Genomic DNA, 26,158 nt, shown 5'->3' with positions numbered 1-26,158 from the left:
TTACCAAAAGTTCCAGACTACAAGGGGCACCTGATTAAAAGCCACATGCACAAATTCAAACTTTGTTTTTGTAAGAGCTACATCGTATTTTAAGCAGGCTTAGACAGCCATAAAAAATGAGGTCATTCACTTCTATACCTTAAATTTAGGGGCAGCAGTAGCTCAGGAGGTAGAGCGCTCGTCTTGGGATCAAGAGTTTGCAGTTCGTATCCCGGCTCCTCCGTGTTACATGTCGAAGTGTCCTTGGGTAAGACACCGAACCCCTAATGCCCCCAATAAGCAGGTTGGCTATTGGTGTGTGAGTGTGTGTGTAAATGTGAAGCACATAGTAAAGCGCTTTGGGAAGTGTTCATTGACTTGAAAAGCGCTATATAAATGCAGATCATTTCATTTTATTTAAATAAAACTGTCGGGGAAATGTCTAGAACAGACACTCGTGTCCTAATCACGACACAATGTGTTACTTTTCTCCATCCATCCATTGTCTTCTTCTTATCCAGGGTCGGGTCGCCTTAAAAGGGAAGCTCAGACGTCCCTATCCCCAGCCACCTCCTCCAGCTCATCCGAAGAGATCCTGAGGCTTTCCCACGCCAGCCTAGAGACATTGTCTCTTCAGCGTGTCCTGGGTCGCCCCCGGGGCCTCCTGCCGGTGAGACATGCCCGGAACTCCTCCCGAGGGAGGCATCCTTATCAGATGCCTGAGCCACCTCAACTGGATCCCCTTAATGCGGAGGAGCAGTGGCTCTACACAGAGTCCCTCCCGGATGACAGAGCTTCTCACCTTATCTCTAAGGGAGAGCCCAGCCACCCTGCTGAGGAAACTCATTTCAGCCACTTGTAACCGGGATCGTGTTCTTTCGGTCATAACCCACAGTTCATGACCATAGATGAGGGTAGGAACGTAGATCGACTGGTAAGTCGAGAGATTTGCCTTTTCGGCTCAGCACCCTCTTCACCACGACGGACCAGTACAGGGTCCGCATGACAGCAGACGCTGCATCGACCCGTCTGTCGAACTCCCGTATGCAGGGACTTCTGAATTTTAGTCAGTACAGTACATTTGAGTTTTGGGCATGTATTTGTCACACTCCCGAGTATATGTCAATGCCAATTTAATTCAGATGGATTGCTGCTAGTTGATAAAGATGGCCATCTGCGACTGGGTCTGAAAACAAATGTCTTTATCACGGCACAATGTATTACTGTTCTGTATTAAACAAGTCCCAGGCATTTCTGCCAAGATCCCAATCTTACTCAATAGTGAGAGTGGGAATCTCTTTCACCCATTCATGCACGTCATTAATTACATGATGAGGCATTTGGCTACGGATGGGAGTCATAGTTACACCCGCAGTTTCCCTGAGCTTTATTGAATTTCTTCATTTTGACATTCAGGGCACTTGGCAGAAATCACATTGTGTCATCACATGCCACATGCCCTCGCGATGCTTTGTTTTAAATGGTCCAACATAGAGTAGTTATAACGCGGGGACGTGCTGCTGGACGCACCCTGACGCGTGAAGGGCCCATCACGCGTCCGAATTCATTATTGACACCGTGTTGGCGAACATCCGACTCACGGAAAAAAAATATTAAGCCACATTGTATTGTAAGGCACAATGTCTAAAATGTAGGAAAAAATAGATGCTTGTAGTCTGGAATTTATGTTATAATAATCCGCTGATAAGTTTATCAGTGATATCCATACTTTTGCATAACTCCTGACAAAATAGCCAGCTAGCAAGGCTAGGGTAAAATTTTGCTTATTTTGGCTTACATTACACCATTAGAATGTTAGGTTTATTTACAGGAATTACAATAATGAAGATATGAATGTTTTTTGTTGATTGTTGTATGACAGTGATTTTGGTTTCTTGAAATGACCGTGCAATGAAATTAATATTTTCTAAAACTAAAGAATTGTCATTAAGTTCACTAAAACCGAACCCAAAAAATCCACATCCATTAAAAATGAAATGAATCCACATTTTTTTCATGTAAAATCGATGATGTAATTACATTTAGGGGGCACAAAAAATCCCTACTAGTAATTGAAACTTGAGACCTTAGAAAAGATCTTACGAAAACCAGCAAATCAGTCTACTACTCCTTCAACACTGCCTCCCAACTGTGTTGTGACCAGCATGTGATAGACTCCTTCCTTCGCCAGGAGCTGCTGATGTGTTCCCTGCTCAACCACAACCCCGCCCTGGAAAACAGCAATGCGATCCGCGTTTTGGATGGTGGAAAGACGGTGCGCTACAATGATACACGTCCGTCCCTGTCTGGCTCGGTCCAGGGCATCTTGCACCACCTACAAGAACAAATTAGGAGGTGAATGCGAGCAAATATGGGGTCAAAGTGGTTCAGGAGAATAGCAAAACACCTTCTCGCTCTCGGTGTCGAGTGCAGACGTGGCTTCGTCCAAAAGCAAGAGTTTGGGGTTACGGAGAATGGCCCGAGCGATGGCTATTCGTTGCTTCTGACCGCCTGACAGCTGAGTGCCCTTGTCGCCTGCTTGGGTGTTGTACTTCTGCTCAAGTAAACACAGTCAATGATCTTTAATGATCATTAATTAGGGATCAGTTTGACTTCTGGAACGGTTATGCAAACAAGTTAAAATTGATACCTCAGGCAGTTGTTCTATGAAAGCGTGAATGTTGGCTGCCTCGGCAGCTGCCCTGATCTCCTCCATAGTGACGGTCCGACTGTTGTCTCCGTAAGCCATGTTCTCGGCTAAGCTACAGTCAAACAGCACTGGCTCCTGGGACACCAAACCGATCTGAGACCTGAGCCAGTGAATGTTGAGCTCTTTCACGCTTGTGGAATCGATCACCTGGAAGATAGTCAAATTTATACTGTCAAGAAAAAAAATGGAATAATTTTGGAGTGGCATAACCAAGCTACAAGTAGGTTTGGGCTGCTAATCAGATGATTCACTGTAATTGTCACGACCAGCACACAGGGTAGACCCAATCGCGTAACGTTTTCTCACAATTTTATTGAAAGAAAGAGGAAGGGCTGCGCCCACGATCCGGTGTTCACTAGACGCGGGTAGCAAGTCTCTCTCGGATTCGGACTGGGATCCGAACACGGAAGTGGATCTTCCGTAGCGAGCGATGGCGGTGTCAGGGATGGAAAAACTGGTCGGTAGCTGGGACTGGGAGATCAAGGCGTGGTCGGAAAAGATTCCTAAGCTAGAATTGGAGAGTAGACGTAGTCGGGGACAAAAAAAAGCTGTAAGCCGAGATGGGAGAACAGACGTGGTCAGGAGCAAAACAGGTCCTAGCCTGAGACAGACGGGAGCAAAAACGGGGCAGGAGGGGGTCAGGGTCGAAAAACTGCTTGCCTAGTATACACTGAGGTTCGCAGACGGACTGACAGGACTGGGTTTAAATAGGGACAGGGAGCCAATCAGAACCTGCAGCGGTCGGTGCCAAATGAGCGGACACAGGTGATTTACATCAGTAATCATGACAGTAATGTTAAAAAGCCAAGGTCTCCATAACCGGTAATATTGTCAGTCACCAGTAGTGACCAGGTCTTTTTCTTTTTCGGATAAAGAGCGCAAGGTACTTACAGCAAGTGCTAGCATTGTTAAATCATCTACCTTTTTTCATAATAAAAGGCGGTGACACTATTTGTGTGAGAATAGAGAGAGAGAAAGCCAGAGAAACTACGATCACATAACACCGATTTTGGCTAACCTGCATTGGCTCCCAGTTAGCCATAGATGTGATTTCAAGGTTCTCTTAGTATTATACAAAATCATACATGGACTTGCTCCCTCTTATCTTTCAGATCTGATTTGCCCCTATGTCCCGGTCCAAAGCCTACGATCTGAGAGTGCCGGTCTTCTGGTGATCCCAAGAGCAAAGAAGTGTTCTGCTGGTTCAAGAGCGTTCTCCATCCGGGCACCGGTGCTGTGGAATGCTCTTCCCCCTGAGATCCGATCTGCAACCTCAGTGGAAATGTTTAAATCTAAACTTAAAACTCACTTCTACTCCATAGCATATGAATAACTTACTCTTCTCGTCGGCTGAAAAATAGTCTGTGTAATATAGTGTAATAATCTGTAAAGCCCTTTGAGACTCTTCGTGATTTAGGGCTATACAAATAAAAATGACTTGACTTGACTAGAAAGACAAACCACCTTTCACAATTTCTTCAGGTGAAGGAAGCTCCTTACCACATTTCCTTCTGTGGTATCGTAGAACCTCTCCAGAAGCTGCACTGTAGTACTCTTGCCACAGCCGCTGCTTCCAACCAGGGCCAACGTCTCTCCCTTACCCACTTTGAGGTTCAACCCTCGAAGGACAGAAACATCGGGGCGAGACGGGTAATTGAAAGTCACATCCTCAAAGTACACGTCGCCGTCAAATTGCTCCTAGATTTGAGGAATCGGACAAATACTTGATTGAAACCGCCCACTAATATTAGCCGTTTGGCGCATTCTTGCTTACCAACGCCTTTCCTTCGTGTGAGAGATTATCGATTGCAGGCTTTCTGTTGAGAAGCATCATGATGTGGCCGGCTGATGTTTTGGCATTTGCGTAGTTGGGAGCGAAGGAATTGGCTTCTCCCACCGCCATCGATCCGTAAAGAATGGCCATAATCACTCTGAGGAACAAACCATTCAAAGATTAACATATGAAGACGAAAAACCATAATACAGTAGAGCCCGGGATACGACATGAATCCATTCGGAGATAGGGATTGCAAAGTGAGATTGCTTTATAGAGGGGGACAGAAACCTACTGTAATTATATGCCTGATGCCGTTTTCAGCTGCAGTTTTCAGTGTGACCTTTCAATATGGCGATTACAAAGACGAGCAAATATTCACAACTGTGCCGAAATGCGAGCTCTATATTTGTAAAAAACAGCGCCATGGCAACCATATTGAGAAGAATGCCAGATTGCAACACAGATGTGTATTTTTGTGTTGTTGTCGTTGGTGTTTTTTCGCGGTAATGGACCAAATTGCATTTGCTTGTAAACGTTATTTGAGGATTAAAGTAAACTGTAGTGATCTGACTTCGATGATACGGGAAGAGAAATGTAGAGTTTTTGATTGATAACAATTACTGCTGATGCATAAATTGAGGACTTCATTTGAGGGTAAAAAAGTTTGAATATCATGAGTATGTTGTAAATATTGAATAGAGTACTGTCAAAAATCCCGTTTTGCCCCTGTTATACATCATATAATGTCGGCATAAAATAGACTAATTTCTCTTGAAGAGGGTCATAAATGTTTCCAGACGGTGTTTGGTATTTAGACCGCATGAGTTGTGGACAAGAGCAGCTTGCCGTTTTCCTTGGTGCCACCATGAAAAAAACAACAACAACCTGAACATTGTTTAATACCGCAATGTTTAATTTGTAGCAAAAAGTAGCGGCTAGCATGCCAGAATTTGCGGAAGGGAAAAATATATTTGATTTGACCTGAGCTGGTACAGTCTTTTGCAGAGGAAGGAGACGGGAGATGAAAAAATTGATTTGGAAAATTGCACTCGCGAACATAGGCTTGTCCTTACAAAATTTCCTTTGTTTCCTTACTTTTCATCTCCTTCTTAATAATACTCCTGATTGTCGATTGGTTGCATATTAATAATTGCAAGTTTGATATCCCTGATTATTAAGTATTTGCTTCTCCCTTAAGCCTCACTGCAAGCATTGAGACCCATAGAGAAAAAGATCAGTCCAAAAAAAAGAAAAGAATGTTATCACTGATGGGTATAGAGATCCTGAACAGGATGAGGAGAGGGAAAGGCATTGTGGGAGGTAGTTCAGCCAATAGCCTATCTGCAGGCCAATAGCAGATAAGCATTTTACATAATGTCATACCCACAAACACATCCAAGTTGAATTATTTACGTTTTTGGGAATTATTTGTTAATGGTGTCGTATAGTGGGGGAAAATGCCGTAAATGCTTAAAAAACATCTTATACCACACCGTAAAGTGAAAACGTTGTAAAGCGGGTACGCCGTATCCGGGTGGTCGACTGTAGAAAACTGTAGATAAAGTTGGACTCACAAAAACACTCCTTCAACTTCCATTCGTCCTTGCTCAACAAGCCAAGCTCCGAACCAGAAACAAATAGCGTAAGTGAAGTAGATCATGGCTTGGGAGAAAGAGAAGGCAAAACCCTGCACGTGGGCCTTTTTCAGGGCGTTTCTACGGAAATATGTTAGAATAAAACATTGAGACCCATTGTCACATTTTACAGACTGCTGATGGAGGCTTCGGGTACCTGTACGGAACTTGCAGGTTCTTGCTGAACAAAGACTCAAACGTTGGTTCCCTGGTCAGGGAGGCGACTGTACGGATATTTTCGATGGCTTCTGTGACAATCTAATGACAGAAATAGAGACATCATAACAATAATGACGTATAAACAGTAGTCAAGTCAAGTCAAGTCATTTTTATTTGTATAGCCCTTAATCACAATTAGTCTCTAAGGGCTTCACAAGTTATTACATATAAGATTAGGTTACTCGTATGCTATAGTACATGCATAAACCCGAAAACATGAATACAAAAAAATAAAATTGTCGAAATAAAATTTTAATCTGAAAGTGCTGGACATCATACAGTGTCCAGGAGATGGCACTAATGAAACATAAATGACCAAGAGATCGCAGTTCGAATCAACATTGTCAATACAAAGTGTGCATTGATTTAAATAATTAGTATAAATACATGAAAGATCATATAAATGTACATTATAAAGAGTACTGCTTCTCAACCAGTAGGTCGGGACCCAAAAGTTGGTCGTGGATCGGTTTTCAGTGGGTCGTGGGCATTTGCCAAAAGATACAAAAATGAAAGAAAATGGAGAGTCGATCACATTCTCTAACAGTGGATGGAAATAATGCCCTGCTTAATCTCTTCCTCTGTTGGGTCAACTAGCACACTTGAGAGGGACCATACATTTCTTGTGGTTTTGATGTTTTTATTTCTTTTGTGATAAGGGGAAGGAAAAGTGGAAAACCATGACAACGATCGAGTCGAAGGAAAAGATTGCAAAATATAAAAATGGTGTACAAGTACTGCTGTAAGGTACCTAAATGCTTTAATTTTTTATATATTTTTTGCTTTTTACCAATACATTCCATCTTTATTACCTACATGGTTAAATCATTCTCGATGTTTAGGCACACACTTTATTAATATTTTTTATTTATTTTAGTATTTTGAAGAAATTTAATGGGGTAACTTATATGAAGGCTTACAGTATATCCGGGTATATAAGGTACTTGAAGTCGTTTCTGTTTTGCTGGTAATTTTTTTTTTTTAACCAAAAAAAAAAGGTGAATATATTCTAATACCTCGGCTTTGAACTGCAAAATCCTTTCATTAGATAAACTGTGGATTTTTCTTCTCGATTTGGGTCACAGCTTGTCAATGGGGTGGAATTGTGGGTTCTTGTGGGAAAAACAGGGAGTACTCAAAGGTCGAAAAAAATCTTCATTTATTTTACATTACATGAGCTTTACTAAGAGGGAGCTGATATAATTGTCCGCCATTTGTCTTCTACAGGTACCCCCCCTAAAAAGAAAAAAAAAAGAAAGAAAAAAATTTGCGAAAACCTGGACAAAAAATGAAAATTAATATGTCCTTTGGTCACATTGAATCTCCATAGTTTGCATTTTTCCTGTTTTCGGTTGAACAGCACAATACAGACACATCTCGCAGTCTCATAACATACACTGTTCCTTTAAACTTTGGAATGCTGAATTTCACAATCATGGTGAACCTGAGTATCTAGTACATCAAAGCAAATGACTACCTGTCCAGCCTTCTCCAATTCTTTCTTGTCCTTTGCAGCTTGCCCAGCTAGCAATTCCATCTCCACGGTTCCCGCGACTGCCAAGATTGGCACCAAAAGCAGAACGAGCAGGGTCAGCTCCCAGCCGTAGACGAAAGCGAGAATCACTCCGGTTCCCAGATTGGCAATATTCTGCACCAGCGTGGCCAGCCGTAGTCCAGTAACCTGACCAGTATTGAAAGGTTTTGTTGAAATAGAGTACAGCAATACAAGCGACAGACTAAAAAGGCTATACCCCTTGTACTTGCGCAGCATCTGAGGCCAGCCTTGTTGTGAGCGTTCCTACACTATTTCTGTGGTCATCAAACCAGCCGAGGTCCTAGAAAGTAAATCCTTCTCAAATTAAGAAATTGTTCAGACCGAAAAGGTCGGCCCACACTAAAAGCTTCATGAAGACAGTCCTCCAAAAATGTGTGATTTTTCACTCACCTGCCTCATCAAAGCCTTGAAGGCAGCAAGTCGGAGTTTTAACGTGAGGATTTCTCCAGATTTTCCAAAACAGTATCCCTATGAATTGTGATGCAAGAAATATTTTCATACAGAAATCAATAACAACTTCCTTCTGCATGCTTCGTAATCCATGCAACACAAATGTGCCCAAAACTGTAAAACTGGCGTCGTTGCTGTCATGGACTTATTGGACAATTTTTAATGTTACCTTTGTGTTTTTTATTGATGTTTAATATGTTTTGTGTATTGTTACCCAATGCAAAACATATTGCAGCATGGTTGTCCTGGAAGGGCGATTACCACTTGTGAGGCCCCTTTTTAAGGTTTGCTATTTTCCTTTTGTTGAGGTTTTGAGTTTTTCCATGCCCGCATGTTTGTTTTAGATCAGGGGAAGGTGTATTTGTGGCCTGAGCAGTCGTTCGAAACATTTTGTGATTGAGGGTTATACAAATTAATGTGACTTGGCTACTAACATTTTGTAATCATTATTAAGCGCAGGCATAGTAAAAGAATGGATAGAAAACATTTTTAAAAAAGAGCTGGCAGAAAACTGAGTTTGGTACTCACATTTTTATTTACCTGTAATCGGTATCAATAAAACCCATAGAAGTCCTCAACCTCTGTTTCTGAACAGCTGCATAAATTCCCATCAAACATGCCAGGTTTACTTTCTTCACTGACAGAGTCACTCTCCTTGCCATGCGGCTCCTCAGAAATGATACCGGCTTTTGGCAAATCTCGGACAACAGTCCCGGCAGACAAGTTACCCCAAGCATCTACAACCCATTTGCAAATTGTGGCGTAACCGCCTAGCGCTGACTTCCACTATGGAAGACAGACAGCTTTTCATCAAAATCCACCACCATAGTCTTAGCTCGGGAAGGGAAAAATATATTTGATTTGACACAATTTCAGGAAACAAAAGCACCAAGACGGCCCTCCATGGAAATGTTTAATTTTCATTTCTTCTGCTAGCGTTACTGCTTTTAGTCGAATGGTGACCGTCAAAACGCTTCTCCCACTTGTTCTTTACTCGATGATCCACTGCTCGAGTCTTTCCTCCAACCCGGGCTACCTCGCATTATTTTGGAAACTCACCTGCTTCTTCTTGACCTGTCTGAGCTCGTTTTTGAGCTTCCTCCACTTGCGAACCATTGATTCATGAATATTCAATTCTCTCGCGCCTGCTCGATTTCCATGCTTCTCCGCATAGCTCATGGCTGTCAGTTTAAACAGTACGTCATAAGCGTCTCTCTTTGCCATTTTTAGGGTTGTTAAAACAACAATGTTTTACATAAGGCACATGCCAATTCTCTTATATACATGCCAACAATTCACCCACAACGTTTTCATAGCCTTTTCTATTACGTCAGCCTTACAACACACTTATGGCAAACTGCACAAAAGGTTGCGCCGCACATTTTGAAGAAAATCTAAGATTTTTGTGTGCGCCCTATGGTCGTGAAAATGCAGGAGTAGAAAATGCATCTTATAGTCCAGTGTGCCTTATACATTGAAAAATATACGACAAATGTCTATTTTTGGGGGGGTGCGCCTTATAATCTGGTGTGCCTCATACTGCGGAAAATACGGTATTTTAAATGAAGATTTGTAGTGTGTATAAAGAAGGTAGGTATGCTTACCTGAAGAAACATGGTGAAAAAAATGACAATTCCGATTGTCGCGAACATGAGGCAGAGAAATTCGGATTGCTTTCTTATCACCTCTTGATCAGCTTCAGCCATCAACTAAGAATTTGAAAGAAAAACCTGATAAATCTATTTTTGCTATTGCTTGAAAACCTGCTTGGATGCCAACTGTCACTTACAGCAATGAACTTGGAGAGGATGACCGCAAAAAGCGGATGTAATAGTCCGTTGATGGCAGCGAAGATGACGCCTATCACAATGTAAGGCCACTCAGAAAGGTTGAAACGCAGAATTTCAAGTAACGACACAGCAGGGATGATCTCATCCTGCAGAAACAAGGAGGATGTTAATTGCTGAATCATGTAGAGACAACATTTAAAAACACCAATCTCACCTCTGTTTTGTTTTTGGCCTCCAGCAATGTTTCTATCTCTCTTTCGTTTCCCTCTATACCAGCAGAGGAAAATCCTTTAGGTAATGTATTCTTTTTCACAGAAGATTCCTCAACTGTTTTAACAATTGGGATCCTGTTATTCTGCTTGTGGTTCCACTGTTCATCGTCTTTGGCTTTCATGAAGGTCTACAACGTAGATATGTGAAGTCAGATGAAAATCCTACAAATATTGTGTCAGAGTTTTTCCCCGCTTTTGTTACCTGCATGGTAACAAGGGTATGGTACACACCCCGTTTTTCCATTAATTGGCTGTGAGTACCCAGCTCTACAACCTCTCCATTTCGGAAGCCAGCGATGATGTCAGCGTTTCTGATCGTGGAGAGACGATGAGCCACGATAATAGTGGTACGACCCAGTCTGACCTGTACAAATGACAGATCTATTTAGAACTAGGGCTGGTGTATGGTTAGAATGTTTAGTCTAGATTAATCTCACTGCAATTCTGCAGTTGATCTTAAAGGAGATGTTAGGAATTTAGAACATTGTTACACTCTGCTGCCATCTCCTGCCATCTCCTGCCTTAATTGCAGCCTCAGCTCATTAATGATGAGCATGCAAAGACATGCTTTTCCTAAACAAACTTGAATAAACTCTTCCTTTTTCATTTTTCTTGGAGTTTGGGTTGGCATTTGGACACTACTCGAGACAGGCCTTTTCTTACTTTCACCATTTTCATGCTACACTAAATGCTACAATAGAATTATTAAAAAAAAAAAAACGAGCATGACGTCACTCCCCAGAACTCCTCAAGCCCACATTCCTCAAAACGAATCTCCTCTGCCCTGAACAGCTTTGGTAAAACACCGAGGACATTTAAGCAGAAAGCCTATTTGAACTTAGTTGCGCATTGTTAACTGATACTCAACTTGGAAAATATTTAACTTTTTAAGAACACCTAAGACAACACACCCTTATATTGAATGCTGTTGTTGGACCGTTTAGAGAATCTGGACAGTTCTGGTCTCTTTTGAAAGGAAACACTGTTTTGTCCAACTGAAATAATCACTGCAAGTTCTACTTACATTTAGTAATCTAAGTTAGAACACAGAAATTGTAGGTTTTTATTCTCCTGGGTTTTTTTTTTTTTGCTATCACATGCAAGATGAGTGTAGCATAGGCATCTTAGCTGGAAAACAGCAGGGACAATAATGTGAAGCCTTACCTAGTCCCAGGTTAAAATTAATCAACATCTGCAAAAAACTGTTCAGAGATGCAGCCAATAGGCTCATCACTTTGGATGGACTGCAGAGGTCTACAGCTGAGGCGAGAGAATCTGTCCATAGGACAGCAATCAGTCATCTACGGCACAAACTGGCCTTCATGGAAGATTGGCAAGAAGGAAGCCATTTTTTAAAGATAGCCATAACAAGTGTCGTTTAAAGTTTGCCACAAGCCACCTGGGAGACACACCAAACATGTGGAAGAAGGTGCTGTGGTCAGATGAGACAAAAATCGAAGTTTATGGCAACAATACAAGACGTTATGTTTGGCGTAAAAGCAACACAACTCATCACCCTCAACACACCATCCCCACAGTCAAACATGGTGGTGGCAGCATCATGGTTTGGGCCTGCTTTTCTTCAGCAGGGACAGGGAAGATGGTTAAAATTGATGGGAAGATGGATGGAGCCAAATACAGGACCATCCTGGAAGAAAACCAGATGGGAGTCCACAAAAGACCTGAGACTGGGACCGAGCTTTGTCTTCCAACAAGACAATGATCCAAAACATAAAGCAAAAGCTACTATGGAGTGGTTCACCAAAAAACATACCAAGGTGTTAGAATACCCAAGTCAAAGTCCAGACCGCAATCCAATTGAGAATCTGTGGAAAGAACTGAAAACTGCAGTTCACAAACGCTTTCCATCTAACCTCACTGAGCTCGAGCTGTTTGCAAGGAGGAATGGGCAAAAATATCAGTTTCTCGATTTGCAAAACTGATAGAGACATATCCCGAGCGACTTGCAGCTGTAATCACAGCAAAGGGTGGCGCTACAAAGTATTATCTTGATGGGGCTGAATAATTTAGCACACCCACTTTTTTGCTTTTATTTGTTAAAAAAGTTTAAAATTTTCAATAACGTGTGTTCCACTTCATGATTGGGTTCCACTTATTGTTGAATCTTCACAAGAAATTACAGTTTTATATCTTGATGTTTGAAGTCTGAAATGTGGCAAAAGGTCAAAGTTCAAGGGGGCCAAATAGTTTTGCAAGCCACTGTATCTAGGTGTGACTGGTGACATCATAGGGACACGTCTTTGCTTCTCACTGTCACTAGTATTAACCGTTGAATGCATAAGTGGTATAAAAAGTGACCCTATGGGTTGTTATTCTTTAAAATAAAGCTTTTATTCATTCATTCAGTCAAAAAATGTTTGAAAATAAAAAAACAGTTGTCATATTGTCCTATTCCAGGTATTCCTCATAAAATGATGTTTATGACATTATGCATTAGTACTTTTTGTTTTTTTTCCCCACTAATTACCAACTCCACTCATGGAAGCATGTATGTACTGGAAAGTCATGCGTCCTAGGGTTCACTAAAAGTAACAAAACTAGCACAGAAAATGCACCAATGAAAAAATCTCGTTTTGTCAATAAAGTTAGGCTAGAATGTAATTTCATTCATATTGACAAATTATATATTTTTTTTACAAAAACATGCACTGTTTTTTTTTACCTTGTCAAGGGCCGCCTGCACGATCGTTTCACTCTCAGCATCAAGAGCGGACGTCGCCTCATCCAGCAGAAGGATTTTGGGGTTCCGAACCAGCGCCCGAGCGATTGCAATTCTCTGCTTCTGTCCTCCACTCATCTGAGTGCCCCGATCCCCAACAAGTGTCTCGAACCTCTGCTCGACAACAACGCGGATATCTCAAACTGATTCGTGAAAAGTAATAGTAAGAGAAGAGTGTCATACATCAGGAAAGTTTATGATGAAATCGTAAGCGTTGGCCTCTTTGGCGGCTTGCTCGATCTTTTCCTGCGTCACGTCGGTACGGCCGTATCGGATGTTTTCGGCGATGGTTGTGGCAAATAGGACGGGCTCCTGACTGACCACTCCGATCGTCTCTCGAAGGCGGCGGATGTTGAGTGATCGGATGTCATGACCATCAATTAAAACCTTCAAAAATTGATAACAAATGTATCATTTTTAAGTTGTCTCGGTTGTTAATAAATGTTAAAGAGGCAGTGTGTCATATTTGACCACTAGAGGTTGCAGTATTGTGTAATACAAGCAAAAACAAGGAAGAAGACAAACTACGGAGTCTCAAAGTGACCAAACCACACTATTTTACTTGGTGTTTTTTGCCCAGCATTTCACAAGGTTTTTGTTTTTTGGGGTACCCTTAACAGCAAAATGGCGCACAATCACGTCATCTCATGTTATATTCCCCCCTATTTAATTTATTAAGGCTATGTCAGTATGAATATAAAAGTGTGAAAAAGTTAATAAATAGTCTGAAAATCAATTTATTAGTATCACTTAAATGTAAAGTTATTTTTGTACACCTTATTCTTTCCCTAAATTGCACCCCAGGCAATAGTTTGGTCACATCTGGCGTGGCAGTGCTGTATATTGTCTCTCCACGGATCATTTTTTTAAGAAATTCCTTTCCCTATTCGAGTCACAGGTTAATCTTACAGCATCATGCATGCAATTGCTAACCATAAAAAAATATATTAAAATAAAATATTCCCAATTCCACTCACAGTTCCCTGCTGAGGGTCGTAGAACCTCTGCAACAGCTGGATGGTGGTGCTTTTCCCACAGCCGCTGCTTCCAACCAAGGCGATGGTTTGTCCGCTCTTCACACTCAGGCACATGTTATCTAATACCTGCAAAAAAATCATGAGTGAATACCACATAGCTTAGGTTTTTATGGTTCATCTGCAAGAACAGTTAAGAGTTCAACAGGCTTACTTTAACTTCTGGCCTTGAAGGGTAGTTAAAGTGGATGTTGTTGAACTCGATATTTCCATGGATTGATTCGGGTTTAAAGCCACTCTCCGAGTAGCTGTCGATATTCGGTTTCTGTCAAGTAAAAGATTAATTTGAGTACAGTTGTGGTACGGGTCAATCACTCATAAGCTATTGAACATAAGTGTGTCGTCTTCTACTGAGATTGCAGATCGAATCTAAGAGGGTTTAGCATTCCACAGCACCGGGGCCAAAAGGAATAACACTTGTGACCATGCAGATTTGTTCTTGGCTTTTGGAATCACTAATAGACCTGCATTTTCTATGCGAAGGCTCCGAGCAGGAACATAAGAGGGAAGTCAGATCAAAGGGAGAAGGGGGCAAGTCCTTGCTCAACGTTGTAATTTTATTAAATATTTTTCTAAATCATTTGTATTTTTATTAATAAACATTACGTTTCTTTTTATTTTATTTACTGGAGACTCATCTCATATCTTTTTAAATAGATGGCAGCCCCCCTTGGGCATGTTCTCATAGGGTCCAAAACTAGCCTCACTCACAAAATGGGCCTAAAGACCCTTGCGTCCACCCTTCCACCACTTCCACCACCAGTCAACCACCACTAGGCAACTAACTTTGTCCGCGAAAGGGATAAGTTACCCAAGGGCAGCTCCATACCGACTGAACAAGGCCAGCTATGTTTTGACGGGGACTGGAAGATGATGGCTGATCTCGGCGCTTGCATTTCCTACAAACATCCCCATAACCACCCTGAGACTGGACTTGGTGCTGTGGTCGCCTTCACGAAAAAAGGCATTCATCATCGAGCTCAAACTCGAAAATGCCCACGCTATGTTGAGCTTGCAGCTGAAGCAAAACAACGTGGCTGGAAAAATTGAGGTCCGCCCAGTGGAGGTGGGCTGCAGATGCTTTGTCGCAAGATCTACCACCAAATTATTGGTTGACCTGGGAATCCGGGGCCAAAGCCTGCGTAAATCCATTAAAGCGGCATCAAAGGCAGCCAGTGGCTGTTCATTAGGAGAAAAGACCCCTCTTGGGCCCCAAGTAACAAGTCAGGAGGTATGCGGTCAGTTTTGGCTTCACTCGGGGAAAATGCATAGTCCCATGAGAAGTGTGCTGCCCATCAAAGCAACTCTCATATAGGATTAGAACTGACGCAAGCTCGGGGCTGATCTCCCTGGTGAGGGCGTCTAGTGTTGTGGCCGAAACGGCCAGTGACCCAATTGATGATGCGTCAAAACTACAACTCAGCCATCCACCATTCCACCAGTAACCACCAATACAACAATCTCAAATACAATATGTGCCAGCAAAAGGAAACTACATCCATCATCCTGTGTTCTGTATATTACGTACAATTACGACAGTGGAGCATATTTCTTTACAGTATCATTTCAACATCATTTGACATGGCTCAGAAGGTAGTATGGGTTAATATTTTGGGAATTGATGATGTGTTCATTTATATTTTGTGTTAATTCTATTGCATTCCATTTTTAATAATTTGCCAAATCTTCATCTTGTGATTTTAAGTTGATTACATGTAAAATTGGGAAGACTTTCAGCCAGTGCAACATCATTTTTTACAGTATTATTGGAACATGATTTTCTAAAAAAGAAAAAGAAAAATAATGAGCAACTTGACACCAAATTCCTGCAGCACACTGTTTGCAAAACACCATAGTAGACCATTAAAATAAAGCTTTGATATGCCCCCCAAATAATAAAGAGCAAACTTTAAATTTAATCTATCTAAATCTAATCTATCCCAAATTGTGTGCAAGTGTGATTGTATGTGATTTATAGACTCTGAAACGGCTGAAACGATTTCTGTGAAAATGTACACAGTTGTACTTTAGGACTCAGCGAATGTTTTTAGCTAGGTTTCATGTCAAGGCACCCCCAATAAATACCAACAGAATTGATAAACATCTCCTTCCGTGCAGTCTCTAACATCATCTGGCGGCCAAATTGGGTACTGCAGCTCCTGACCACCAACCACTCCAAGCAGGTGAATCCAATCTTCTATTGACCCGGCAACACCAGGCTAAATTTGCTTGTATAAGATGAAAGTTTTCCTTACCATGTCTATGATGCTGTAGATATGATGTGCAGCTCCTCGGGCACTGGAAAAGGACTGGATGTTTGGTGAGGTTTGCCCCAGTGCAATGGCGCCAAAAATCAAAGCGAATAGTACCTTAAAAAACATATATTATTTTAAAGATTACAATTATCACCGAGGGCTATTATGTTATAATAAAATTCACATTTCTCTCAATATCTGCTCACTGTGAGTACAGTTCCGGTGGTGTACTCCGAACTACGGACCAGCATACTCCCATACCAGAAGGCCAGCGCGTAAGACAGGAAAATCATCATGTAAGTGAAGCCCATAGCGGTGTTCGAACTGACTGCCTTCTTTATTCCCATGCTCTTAGCCTCCTCCAGGTTTTTGTTATACCTGGCAATACACAAAGGGAAGAATAAATGATCTTTGCTAGGCAAAGAGTGGCTTTAAAAAAAGTCTACAAACCCATCAATCAGAACTGGTACGGGTTGAAATGGTTGGGTAAATTCGGGTTGATTTTTAAAGAGACATTGTGCATTTTTTAGTATTATCATTTATTTATTTATTCTAGCAGTGATAAGCAAAAATACATGAACTATTATATAAACAACTTTTCCCAAAAGATACCTGTAGGTTAAGAAATTTGTATTTATTTTATATACCATGAAGCTCACCTAGAAGAAAGATGACATGACTGTGTCATCTTGATGCTAAGGGTACCCCAAGAAAACAAAAACCTTGTAAAAGGCTGGGCAAAGAAATGAGAAAAAATATGGTGCGGTCTGGTCACTTTGAGTTTCAGTTTTTGGTTGGATCCCTTAACCACTACTCTTTAGAGCACAATTTCCTGTGGTGTGTCTTGGGCAATCCTTGCATTTTGTCACATAAAGGTGCACTGTAATATTTGACCACTAATTGTCGCTGTATTGTGTAGTGCATCTAAAAAAAGAGTGCTACAGAGCACAAGGAAGAATACAAACTACAAAGACTCAAAGTGACCAGAACACACCATTTTATTGATCATTTAGAAAGCCCAGGTAGTTGGTAATTTCTTCTGCTCCAACAGTTTAGTTGTAGGTCAATTAGAATCCCTAATGCCCCCAATAAGCAGGTCGGCGCCTTGCATGGCTGCATGGCCGCTATTGGTGTGTGAGTGTGAATGGGTAAGTGTGAAGCACATTGTAAAGCGCTTTAGGAGGTCTTCATTGACAAGAAAAGCCCTATATAAATGCAGACCATTTACCATTTATTTTTTATTCTATTAGTATTTTTTGCCAACACCATCTAACTTGCACAGGTGAGGCTTAAGAAACCATTTTGTAAGCTTTGCGGAGAAAAGGGCACCATAGTGCACATTTTGTCAGGGTGTTATGTAAAAGAAGATACAGGTGGTGCCTCGATAAGGTGCTGAAATCCTTGCTTACACATTGGAGCAGGAGAGGTGCAACAAACGCCAACTCCATGGGAAAACATCTATCAAATTTGTTCGAGATAAAAGTCATCAACAACCATGACAAAAAGAAGCAACAAACTACGGAAGGCCCAATCACGGGAAATGAAGGTAGACCTGGGGGAAGACAATTTCCTTCCGTTGTCTAGACGACCCTAAAGCCAGATGTGGTAACATGGTCCGAAGAGGCAAAGAAGATCATCTTAATAGAACTGACAGTCCCAAGGGAAGAGGGATGTGAGGATGCACCAGAAAGAGAAGCAAATATCACGACCTCTGGCCAGACTGCAGAGGAAAGGATGGCAGGCTTGGTTGTTCCTAATTGATGTCGGTTGTAGAAGATTACCCGCCCTGTAGAGTGGAGAGAGGAGGATGCTAACAGCCATGGGAATGAAAAGAAACAGCTGGCAGGATGGGGGAGGCAGCGGAAAAAGCCTCTTGCTGGTTATGGGGCAGGAGGAAGGAGGTTTACTGGAAGCCAGAAGGAGGAGATGGGCAGTGATTTGGCCACCACTTCCGGTCTGCCAATCGAGGTTGTTGTGGTTCAGGGTCGAAAGACCTGATGATCTTGGTAACCACCTGATGACATCAAATTCTCATGGCCAAAACTACATTTACCACAACTGAATGAAGTATAGGCATCTTCCCACGTATCGTAAACCTAGGTTATCTATGTACAAGGATGTTACTTTCAAGTTTTAAAATACAATTTGATTCATTGTTATCAAGACTATTAAAACTTTATATAGGATTGTGTGATATGGAGAAAGAAGTAGGTATATAATTACATTTGGATCCTAAAGGGACACTGAGTAATATTTGACCACTAGATGTCGCTGTTCTGTGTATCGCGACCGGAAACGAGTGCTGCAAATTATAAGGAAGGATACAAACTATGGCCTCAAAGTGACCAAACCACAAAACCTTCTCAGGGTACCCATAGCAGCGAGTTGGCGGACAATCGTGTCTTTTAAGTTGAGCCTCATTATGAAAAAAGTACAGATTTCTTGACCTACTTGTATTTAAAAATGCACGTTTGTGTGATACTTTATTTCTTTTTGCTTATTTTTCAACATCAACAATTTTTTAACCAATAGTAGGCACTAAATAACAAGCAATGACCCTTTAACACAGCCGGTTTTATGATTATGGCATGCTACATTGTAGAAATTGTTCAATACCGATACCACAACTTTCACAAACCTTTCGATCTCTCTCTGCTGACCACTGAAGGCAAAGACGGTCCTAATGGCAGAAAGCACCTCCTCAGCCACTGCCCCCGCTTTGGCATAAGCTGCCTGCTCCTTTGCGGTGAATGACGTCACGACCTAGAAAAGTTGAGATATCATCTAAGCAAGGTTTGCCGTCGGGATGAAAACAAGGTGGACCGAGCAAGTTTACCTTACTGAAAATGCCGGCTGACAAGCCCAGCAATGGGCAGACAGCCAGGACGACCAGAGCCAACTTCCATCCCATGCATAAGCCAACGACCAAAGACGCAATAAAGGTGGAAAGCGACTGGATCAACATTCCCATTTTGTCTCCAATACCCTCTTGGATCTTATAGATGTCGCTGCCCGGAAAAATATGTCACCATGAATTATTGTAAATCTGTACAAGACACCCACAAAATGCCAGGGAAAATTATTTATTAAAATTTTGAAAATCAGCTCTTAAAATAAATGAACAGTTTTGGTTCTGTTAAAAGAAAAACTATTCTCGTTTTACAACCTTTTTGCAATTCTTTTTTTGCTATTTTATATTTTCCTTTTTTGAATATATACTTTTTGCTGAGTGACACTGCAGGCATACTACAGAAACACACATAAGAAATTGGGAAAAATGTGAAATAAGACAATTAAATACACTTGTAATTATGTATAATTAATAAGCATTTTTGTTGTGTACATTTGTAAGCAGGTATTTTTTAAGCGTCCACTTCACAAAATGGGAAAAGAATTGAAAAGTTGTAAAAAAAAACAAAAAATAAATAACTATAATAACATATGAATACCTATTTTACTGTGTTCATATTATCTTTAATTTAAAAACGCATAGCAAGAAATTTAATAAGAAGAGATTGGTATAATAAGACAAATCCTCATTTTTTTTTCATTGCTTTTTTACCTGATTGTATTCAAACGCAGTTGTTGACAATTTAAAAATTAAAGCTTTAAAAAAAAGCATATTTTTAAGTGATATTTTTTTTGGTTCTGTTGTTCTTCTTTCACATTTCAAGTATTTTTCAAATGTTATTAATATATATATATATATATATATATATATATATATATATATATATATATACTTTTTTTTTTTAAAATTGTACGATGTGCATATACCTTAAAAGAACATTTCTTTTTGCAATGGGCAGTTGCAAATACAAATAAAAACATTTGAAAGAAATGTTATAAATAATACTGATATTAGATAAACAGATTATTTGTCTTAATTAATTTCATTTGCATTATGAAACTGCAAGTACAATTAAGGATACAGTGCAATTAAATATAATACTTGAGCCACATTATCTGCCAAAATAACAAAAAAATGTTCAATGCCCCCTTCCATTTTACGATCATTATCTTTTTATTCATTATAGAGATTGCTCACCGTTTTGAAATGATTTATTTGCACAGTTGGTAAAACCTGATTAAGTGACATTGCAGTTTATGACAATTACAACACGTTTTTACCATCTGGAGTCCCACCAAAATCTTACTACCATTAAATATTTTTAGTAATACTTCCCATGAGGCAAAACAGAGTTACTCACTCGACAAGACGTGTGTTGAGTGTTGCCGTCTCGTTGACATCAAACCAGCCTATGTCCTGCCGCATGATGCTGTGGAAAAAATTCTTGCGGATGCGTTTGACTTGTCGTACGGCGGCCAGTGTAAAAAAAGCAACCTGCATGTAGGCAGCCACCAGTATTAAACCCCCTGTGATGGCGAAGTAAATAGAAAACCTGGAAAGGAGGTGGGGACCACTCTTGACAACTACTCTATTGAGTTTATATTGACTTGGTCTTACCCAGCCATGTCTTCCTGTAAGGTCCTGTTGGTGGAAGCTGAAAAAGGAGACAATTAGGAATAATATCTTTCATTGAAGTCATATATTTGTAAGTATTTTTGAACTTACAGGAGTAGCGGGTATTATTTTTGGACATTGCTGAGGCAAGTATAAATCTGTCCGCCATATGGCCAAATACAACACACATGAGGGGAAAGACCAGCCCATGGGCCATAGACATCACCGTCCCCAAGACGATCAGTAAAACGTCAACGCCATTTGCAAACCTGAACTACGCATATTAAATAAAAAAAGACTGTTAGTCTCACAAAATGACATTTTTTAAAAAGGGACAGTGTTAAATACCAGTTCAATGGGGCCCACGGTTGCAAATTCTTCTTTGTCTTTTTTCATTTTCTTCGCTACGGTACTGTATTCCCTACAGCAGAAACATAAATGTATGTTACAATCAATTTAATTGGTGTCTTAAAAAGTGTCATAATATTACCTCAAACGAATATCTGTATCGTGATTGGGGACATCCTTTTGCAATTTGCCCGTTTCACCCATGGCTGAGGTCTGTCGTATGAAGGGAGAAGGTCGATGAGTTTGACTCACAAGATTTGTCAAGCCATTTTAAAAAAAGCAAATCAAAAGTCTTAGGAAAAACGAAGCCATGACAACAAGCTTACTCGCAGCTTTGTCCTCTCTTTACATTTTTCTTGAATAAATATTTGTTACAGACATGTGATAAAAGAGGCAGCACGGCGGTGCGGTGGTTAGCGCGTGTGCGGCACAGTTCTGAGGTCATGAGATCGAACCTCCTGTGTGGAGTTTGCATGTTCTCCCTGTGCTTGCATGGGTTTCCTCCCACAGTCCAAAAACATGCATGTCAGGTTAATTGGCCGGTCCAAATTGTCCCTAATTATAAATGAGCGAGTGAATTGTCTGTCTCTGTGTGCCCTGCAACTGGCTGGCAAGCAGTTCAGGATGTCCCCTGCCCACTGCTTGAAGATAGCTGGGATGGGCTCCAGCACCCCCGCGACCCTACTGAGGATAAGCGGTGCAGATAATGGATGGATGTAATAATCATTCGTTGCATGGAATTGGCAATATCCCTGGACTTTCTAAGGAGAATACATATTTTACCACAAGACTGTACTAAATGGCATCAGTACGTCACTCGAACTACATGCTGTTGTTGTGTTGGATCCCTTAGCCACTCGTCGTCGTAGGGGCAGCATTTCCTGTGGTGTGTCTTGGGCAAGTACAACCTGGGGGCGCTCATCCCGCTCCAGGCCAACATATGTTACCACCTGGTCACGTGTCAGGCGTGTCAGGCGGATGTGCTAACCACCGCACTAATATTACTACATCAAAAACTTAATTTTCTGTTGTCCGTCACAATTGAGCTAATGGATGACAGTGTTTTAAAGCTGGGGTTACCAAGGTGGTGCTCGTGGGCACCAGGTAGAACTCTTAGGAATACCCAAGGAGCCCACAGACCGGTTATAAAATAACTCACCAGTGATGGGTCATTGCGATTTTTGATGGAATTTGATTTCTAACTGTAATGAGAAATCATTGACACAACGAGTGTCTTAAAATCATCAACAATCTTTTTACACCGAGAGAACAACCCCAAAGCCCTTTTTGACACTGTAGCATCGCTTACAAGGCAACAGGCTATCGCAGACAGTTCGACACACTCTGCTCAGGACTTAATGGTCTTCTTCACTAAGAAGATTCAATGCATACAGGAAGAAATTGCAAAAGATATTGTTAGTACCACACGTATTAAAGGACTGAAATTTACAGATGCACGACAGGGTGGCTGCCCTGGGAAAATGGCCGGTTTTAGTGAACTGTCACTTGATGATCTCAAACAAGTGGTGAATGCGGCCAAACCGACAACTTGCCAGTTCGACCCTCTCCCAGGTTCACTTATTAAAAGTCTTTTTAGCGTCCTTGGGCCTTCAGTTCTAAATATTATAAATACATCACTCTCCTCAGGTGTAGTTCCAGCAGCTTTTAAGTCCGCCGTTATTAAACCCACACTGAAACGACCCAACCTTGATCCAGAAATATTAAGTAATTACAGACCTGTGTCAAACCTACCTTTCCTCTCTAAAGTACTCGAAAGAGTAGTGGCACAGCAGCTGAATGCTTTCATATCGGAGAATAACCTTTTTGAATCCATGCAATCTGGATTCAGGGCTAACCACTCTACTGAGACAGCTCTGATCAAGGTAACAAATGATCTCCTAATGTCAATGGATTCTGGCGCTTCATCACTTTTGCTGCTACTGGATCTTAGTGCTGCTTTTGACACAGTGCGCCACAATATCCTACTAGAACGGTTGGAAAAATGGATTGGTCTCTCAGGAGCCGTCCTCTCGTGGTTCAAATCTTACCTCTCAGATAGGACGCACTGTGTTAAATATGGTGAAACGACATCTGAGCCCTTTAATGTTACCTGCGGTGTTCCGCAGGGTTCAGTGGTCGGCCCCCTACTTTTCAACATTTACATGCTTCCATTAGGTGATATTATTCGCAAGTACAATATCAGCTTCCACTGCTACGCAGACGACACTCAACTATATCTTCCGTTGGAGGAATCTTCCACACTAAACTGTGGAAATTTGGAGGCCTGTCTCACTGAGATAAAAGAGTGGATGTCACTCAATTTCTTGCGTCTTAACTCTGAAAAGACCGAAATGTTAGTCATTGGTCCTTCTAAATGCCGGGACTTATTCGCAAAAACTGCTGTGAACATTGACAAATGTCACATCACACAGAGTGACTCAGTAAAAAATTTAGGTGTCATATTTGACCCTGATCTATCCTTTGAGATGCATGTAAAGCAAATTACTAGAACTGCCTTCTTCCATCTTCGCAACATTGCTAAAATCCGTTCAATACTGTCTCAGTCTGATGCGGAAACAATAATTCATGCATTTGTTACCTCCCGTCTCGATTACTGCAATGCACTACTCTCCGGTCTCCCGAAGTCCAGAATCAAGTCTCTTCAGCTAGTACAAAATGCCGCAGCGAGGCTTTTAACTAGGACAAAAAAGTACGATCACATAACACCGATTATGGCTAACCTGCATTGGCTCCCAGTTAGCCAAAGATGTGACTTCAAAGTTCTCTTAGTATTGTACAAAATCATACATGGACTTGCTCCCTCTTATCTTTCAGATCTGATCTGCCACTATGTCCCGGTCCGAAGCCTACGATCTGAGAGTGCTGGTCTTCTGACGATCCCGAGAGCAAAGAAGTCTTCTGCTGGTTCGAGAGCGTTCTCCATCCGGGCACCGGTGCTGTGGAATGCTCTTCCCCCTGAGATTCGATCTGCAACCTCAGTGGAAATGTTTAAATCTAAACTTAAAACTCACTTCTACTCCATTGCATACGAATAACCTACTCCTCTTGTCGGTTGAAAATAGTTTGTGTAATATAGTGTAACAATCTGTGAAGCCCTTTGAGACTCTTCGTGATTTAGGGCTATACAAATAAAAATGACTTGACTTGACTACTTTTTGGTTAATGCTTACCGTGAAAGTCTACAAATCTGAAATGAATTTTTAAAATAGCAACTTACAATGTTTAGTGACAATGTTATTAGATTTACCAGGTTGAAATGATTAGAAGTAGGGTTGACTTAACCACTAAAATATTGTTTTAAAAGACACTGATCTGGCACGACCAGAACAGACGTAGGACCCACATGTGTAACATTACTCACAAGTTTATTGAAATATAGAAAAAAGGCAGCGCCAGCGACCCAGTGCTTGCTGGACGCGGGAAGCAAGCTGCTCACGGGATCGGAGCGTGGTCCGAATGCGGAAGTGGATCTTCCGGAACGGGAGATCGTAGCATAGTTCGATGGAAAAACAGGTCGTTAGCCGGGACGGGAGATCAGAGCATGGTCGGGGTAAAAAAAACGGCAGTTAGCCGGGACGGGAGACCAAAACGTGGTCAAGGTCAAAAAACTGGTTGTCGCAGGAGACAAACGGGGAAATCAGGAACGGACGAGTGGAAAATGGGTGAAAAAACGGGATCGACGGGAGTCAGAGTCAAAAATGCTTGCCTTGTGAAAACTGAGGTTCGGTGACGGACTGTCAACAGGCGAGTGAAAGGACTGAGCTTAAGTAGGACGGGGAACCAATCAGGTAAACAGCAGCAGCTGCCGCCTAACAAGCGGGCACAGGTGAGTGTAATGAGTACTCATGACACTGATCATGAAAATAATTTCTTATGCCAAGTACAATTTAAATTTCCTGGATAATCACTAGTAAGCTATTTGCAGAACCAGTCATCGGGCTACTCAGGTGCTCTCCGGAGAAACCTGGTGCCTTCAGCCTGACTGCACCACGTTCGAGACCCAAGCTTTTAATCCATAATCAATCCTTTAAAATTATTTTTCAAAATTAGCTTGCAATTTACATACCTAAATCAACTAGTGCTGTTATGGAAGGCAAGTGTTTAGTGGTTGAGTGGGAGTACTTAACCCTACTTCTTATAACCACAACATAGTAATAACATGAATAGGATTGTAACAATTTAGAAATAACTTATTTTAGATACGCATACGCAACGGGTAGCCTTTTGCTCTAATTAGTAACCAAAAGTAACTCTAATCTTCCAAAAGTTTGGTGACCCCTGTTTCTAAGGTTATATCACATTTAAGAATTGCACTTTGGTCCATGCTATATTAATACACAGTCTTGACTTGCAACTTTCCTAAAACATTTGGAAATGTGTTTGAAACAGTTTTAGCAAAAACAGGCGGATTCTTCTCGATGTTAAGAAGGAATCATGTGTACAACCTACTTAATATCGATTTCACCTGTATCGACATTTTTGCCACAATAGTTGGGCGTGAATAGCAACCGAGCTAACGGAGTAGAAATATTTCCTGGTCTAATAGAAACCCTTTCCTGCGGTATTTTACTTATTTTCGAACAAAACTTTACTCCTCTCAACTATCATCTAAACAACCGATAATACTGCAAATGCTTTTAAAAAGTGGGACAAAAAGCCACACAAAAAGCTCAAGTAAAGCAGCAGACGCTTGTGGCGAAACCTCCATGAAACGAATTCACTTTTGTTAAAGCTCCCAATGCAAGAAGAAAACACGCCTGCACGGTATATCAAAGCTAAAAAAAGTATTGTTTTTCATAACGTCTTTGATGGATAAAAAGTGTCATTTTTGCCATACCTTGACCTCCTTAGATGTGTTCCAACTTGATTCCGCGCCGCCATCCGTTACTATTGGGACGCCCTCTACTGG

At 41.2% G+C, this 26,158-nt stretch overlaps 1 protein-coding gene across 2 annotated transcripts; it reads right to left on the bottom strand.

The window, feature by feature from the left end:
- Window positions 1-1,330: 1,330 nt before the first annotated feature.
- LOC148372553 (ATP-dependent translocase ABCB1-like) lies at window positions 1,331-26,158 on the bottom strand. Of its 2 annotated transcripts, XM_088327163.1 has the most exons (28): window positions 26,087-26,158; window positions 21,371-21,441; window positions 21,229-21,301; window positions 20,992-21,154; window positions 20,884-20,920; window positions 20,627-20,818; window positions 19,252-19,423; window positions 19,054-19,178; window positions 16,622-16,793; window positions 16,416-16,529; window positions 14,315-14,425; window positions 14,104-14,229; window positions 13,310-13,513; window positions 13,070-13,240; window positions 10,589-10,750; window positions 10,329-10,514; window positions 10,114-10,260; window positions 9,929-10,033; window positions 8,265-8,342; window positions 8,071-8,154; window positions 7,797-8,000; window positions 6,258-6,358; window positions 6,041-6,181; window positions 4,464-4,620; window positions 4,190-4,387; window positions 2,630-2,836; window positions 2,387-2,533; window positions 1,331-2,314 (listed from the first exon to the last, which is right to left on the bottom strand). In XM_088327163.1, exons 2-28 carry the CDS (start codon window positions 21,430-21,432, stop codon window positions 2,096-2,098), a joined length of 3,858 nt encoding a protein of 1,285 aa, XP_088183289.1. In that variant the 5' UTR covers window positions 21,433-21,441; window positions 26,087-26,158; the 3' UTR covers window positions 1,331-2,095. The 2 variants fall into 2 exon arrangements, with proteins under 2 accessions (XP_088183289.1, XP_088183290.1); XM_088327164.1 differs by lacking the exons at window positions 20,884-20,920; window positions 20,992-21,154; window positions 21,229-21,301; window positions 21,371-21,441; window positions 26,087-26,158 and having other exon boundaries at window positions 19,252-19,461; window positions 20,627-20,701.

Source organism: Urocampus carinirostris, chromosome 2 (genome assembly GCF_059441175.1).
Source record: "Urocampus carinirostris isolate Australia breed hairy pipefish chromosome 2, RoL_Ucar_1.0, whole genome shotgun sequence".
Classification (NCBI taxonomy): domain Eukaryota; kingdom Metazoa; phylum Chordata; class Actinopteri; order Syngnathiformes; family Syngnathidae; genus Urocampus; species Urocampus carinirostris.
This window is presented reverse-complemented; position numbering and strand designations above follow the sequence as displayed.

What these genes read in the sequence shown, in the direction of transcription:
- LOC148372553 (XM_088327163.1), bottom strand. Translation starts at nt 21,432, where the DNA reads ATGGGTGAAACGGGCAAATTGCAAAAGGATGTCCCCAATCACGATACA. An exon ending in ATACCCTTGTTACCATGCAG is followed by an intron (nt 10,515 to 10,588) that starts GTAACAAAAGCG and finishes TCTACGTTGTAG; the next exon opens with ACCTTCATGAAAGCCAAAGA. An exon ending in GAAGTTGAAGGAGTGTTTTT is followed by an intron (nt 4,621 to 6,040) that starts GTGAGTCCAACT and finishes TTTGTTCCTCAG; the next exon opens with AGTGATTATGGCCATTCTTT.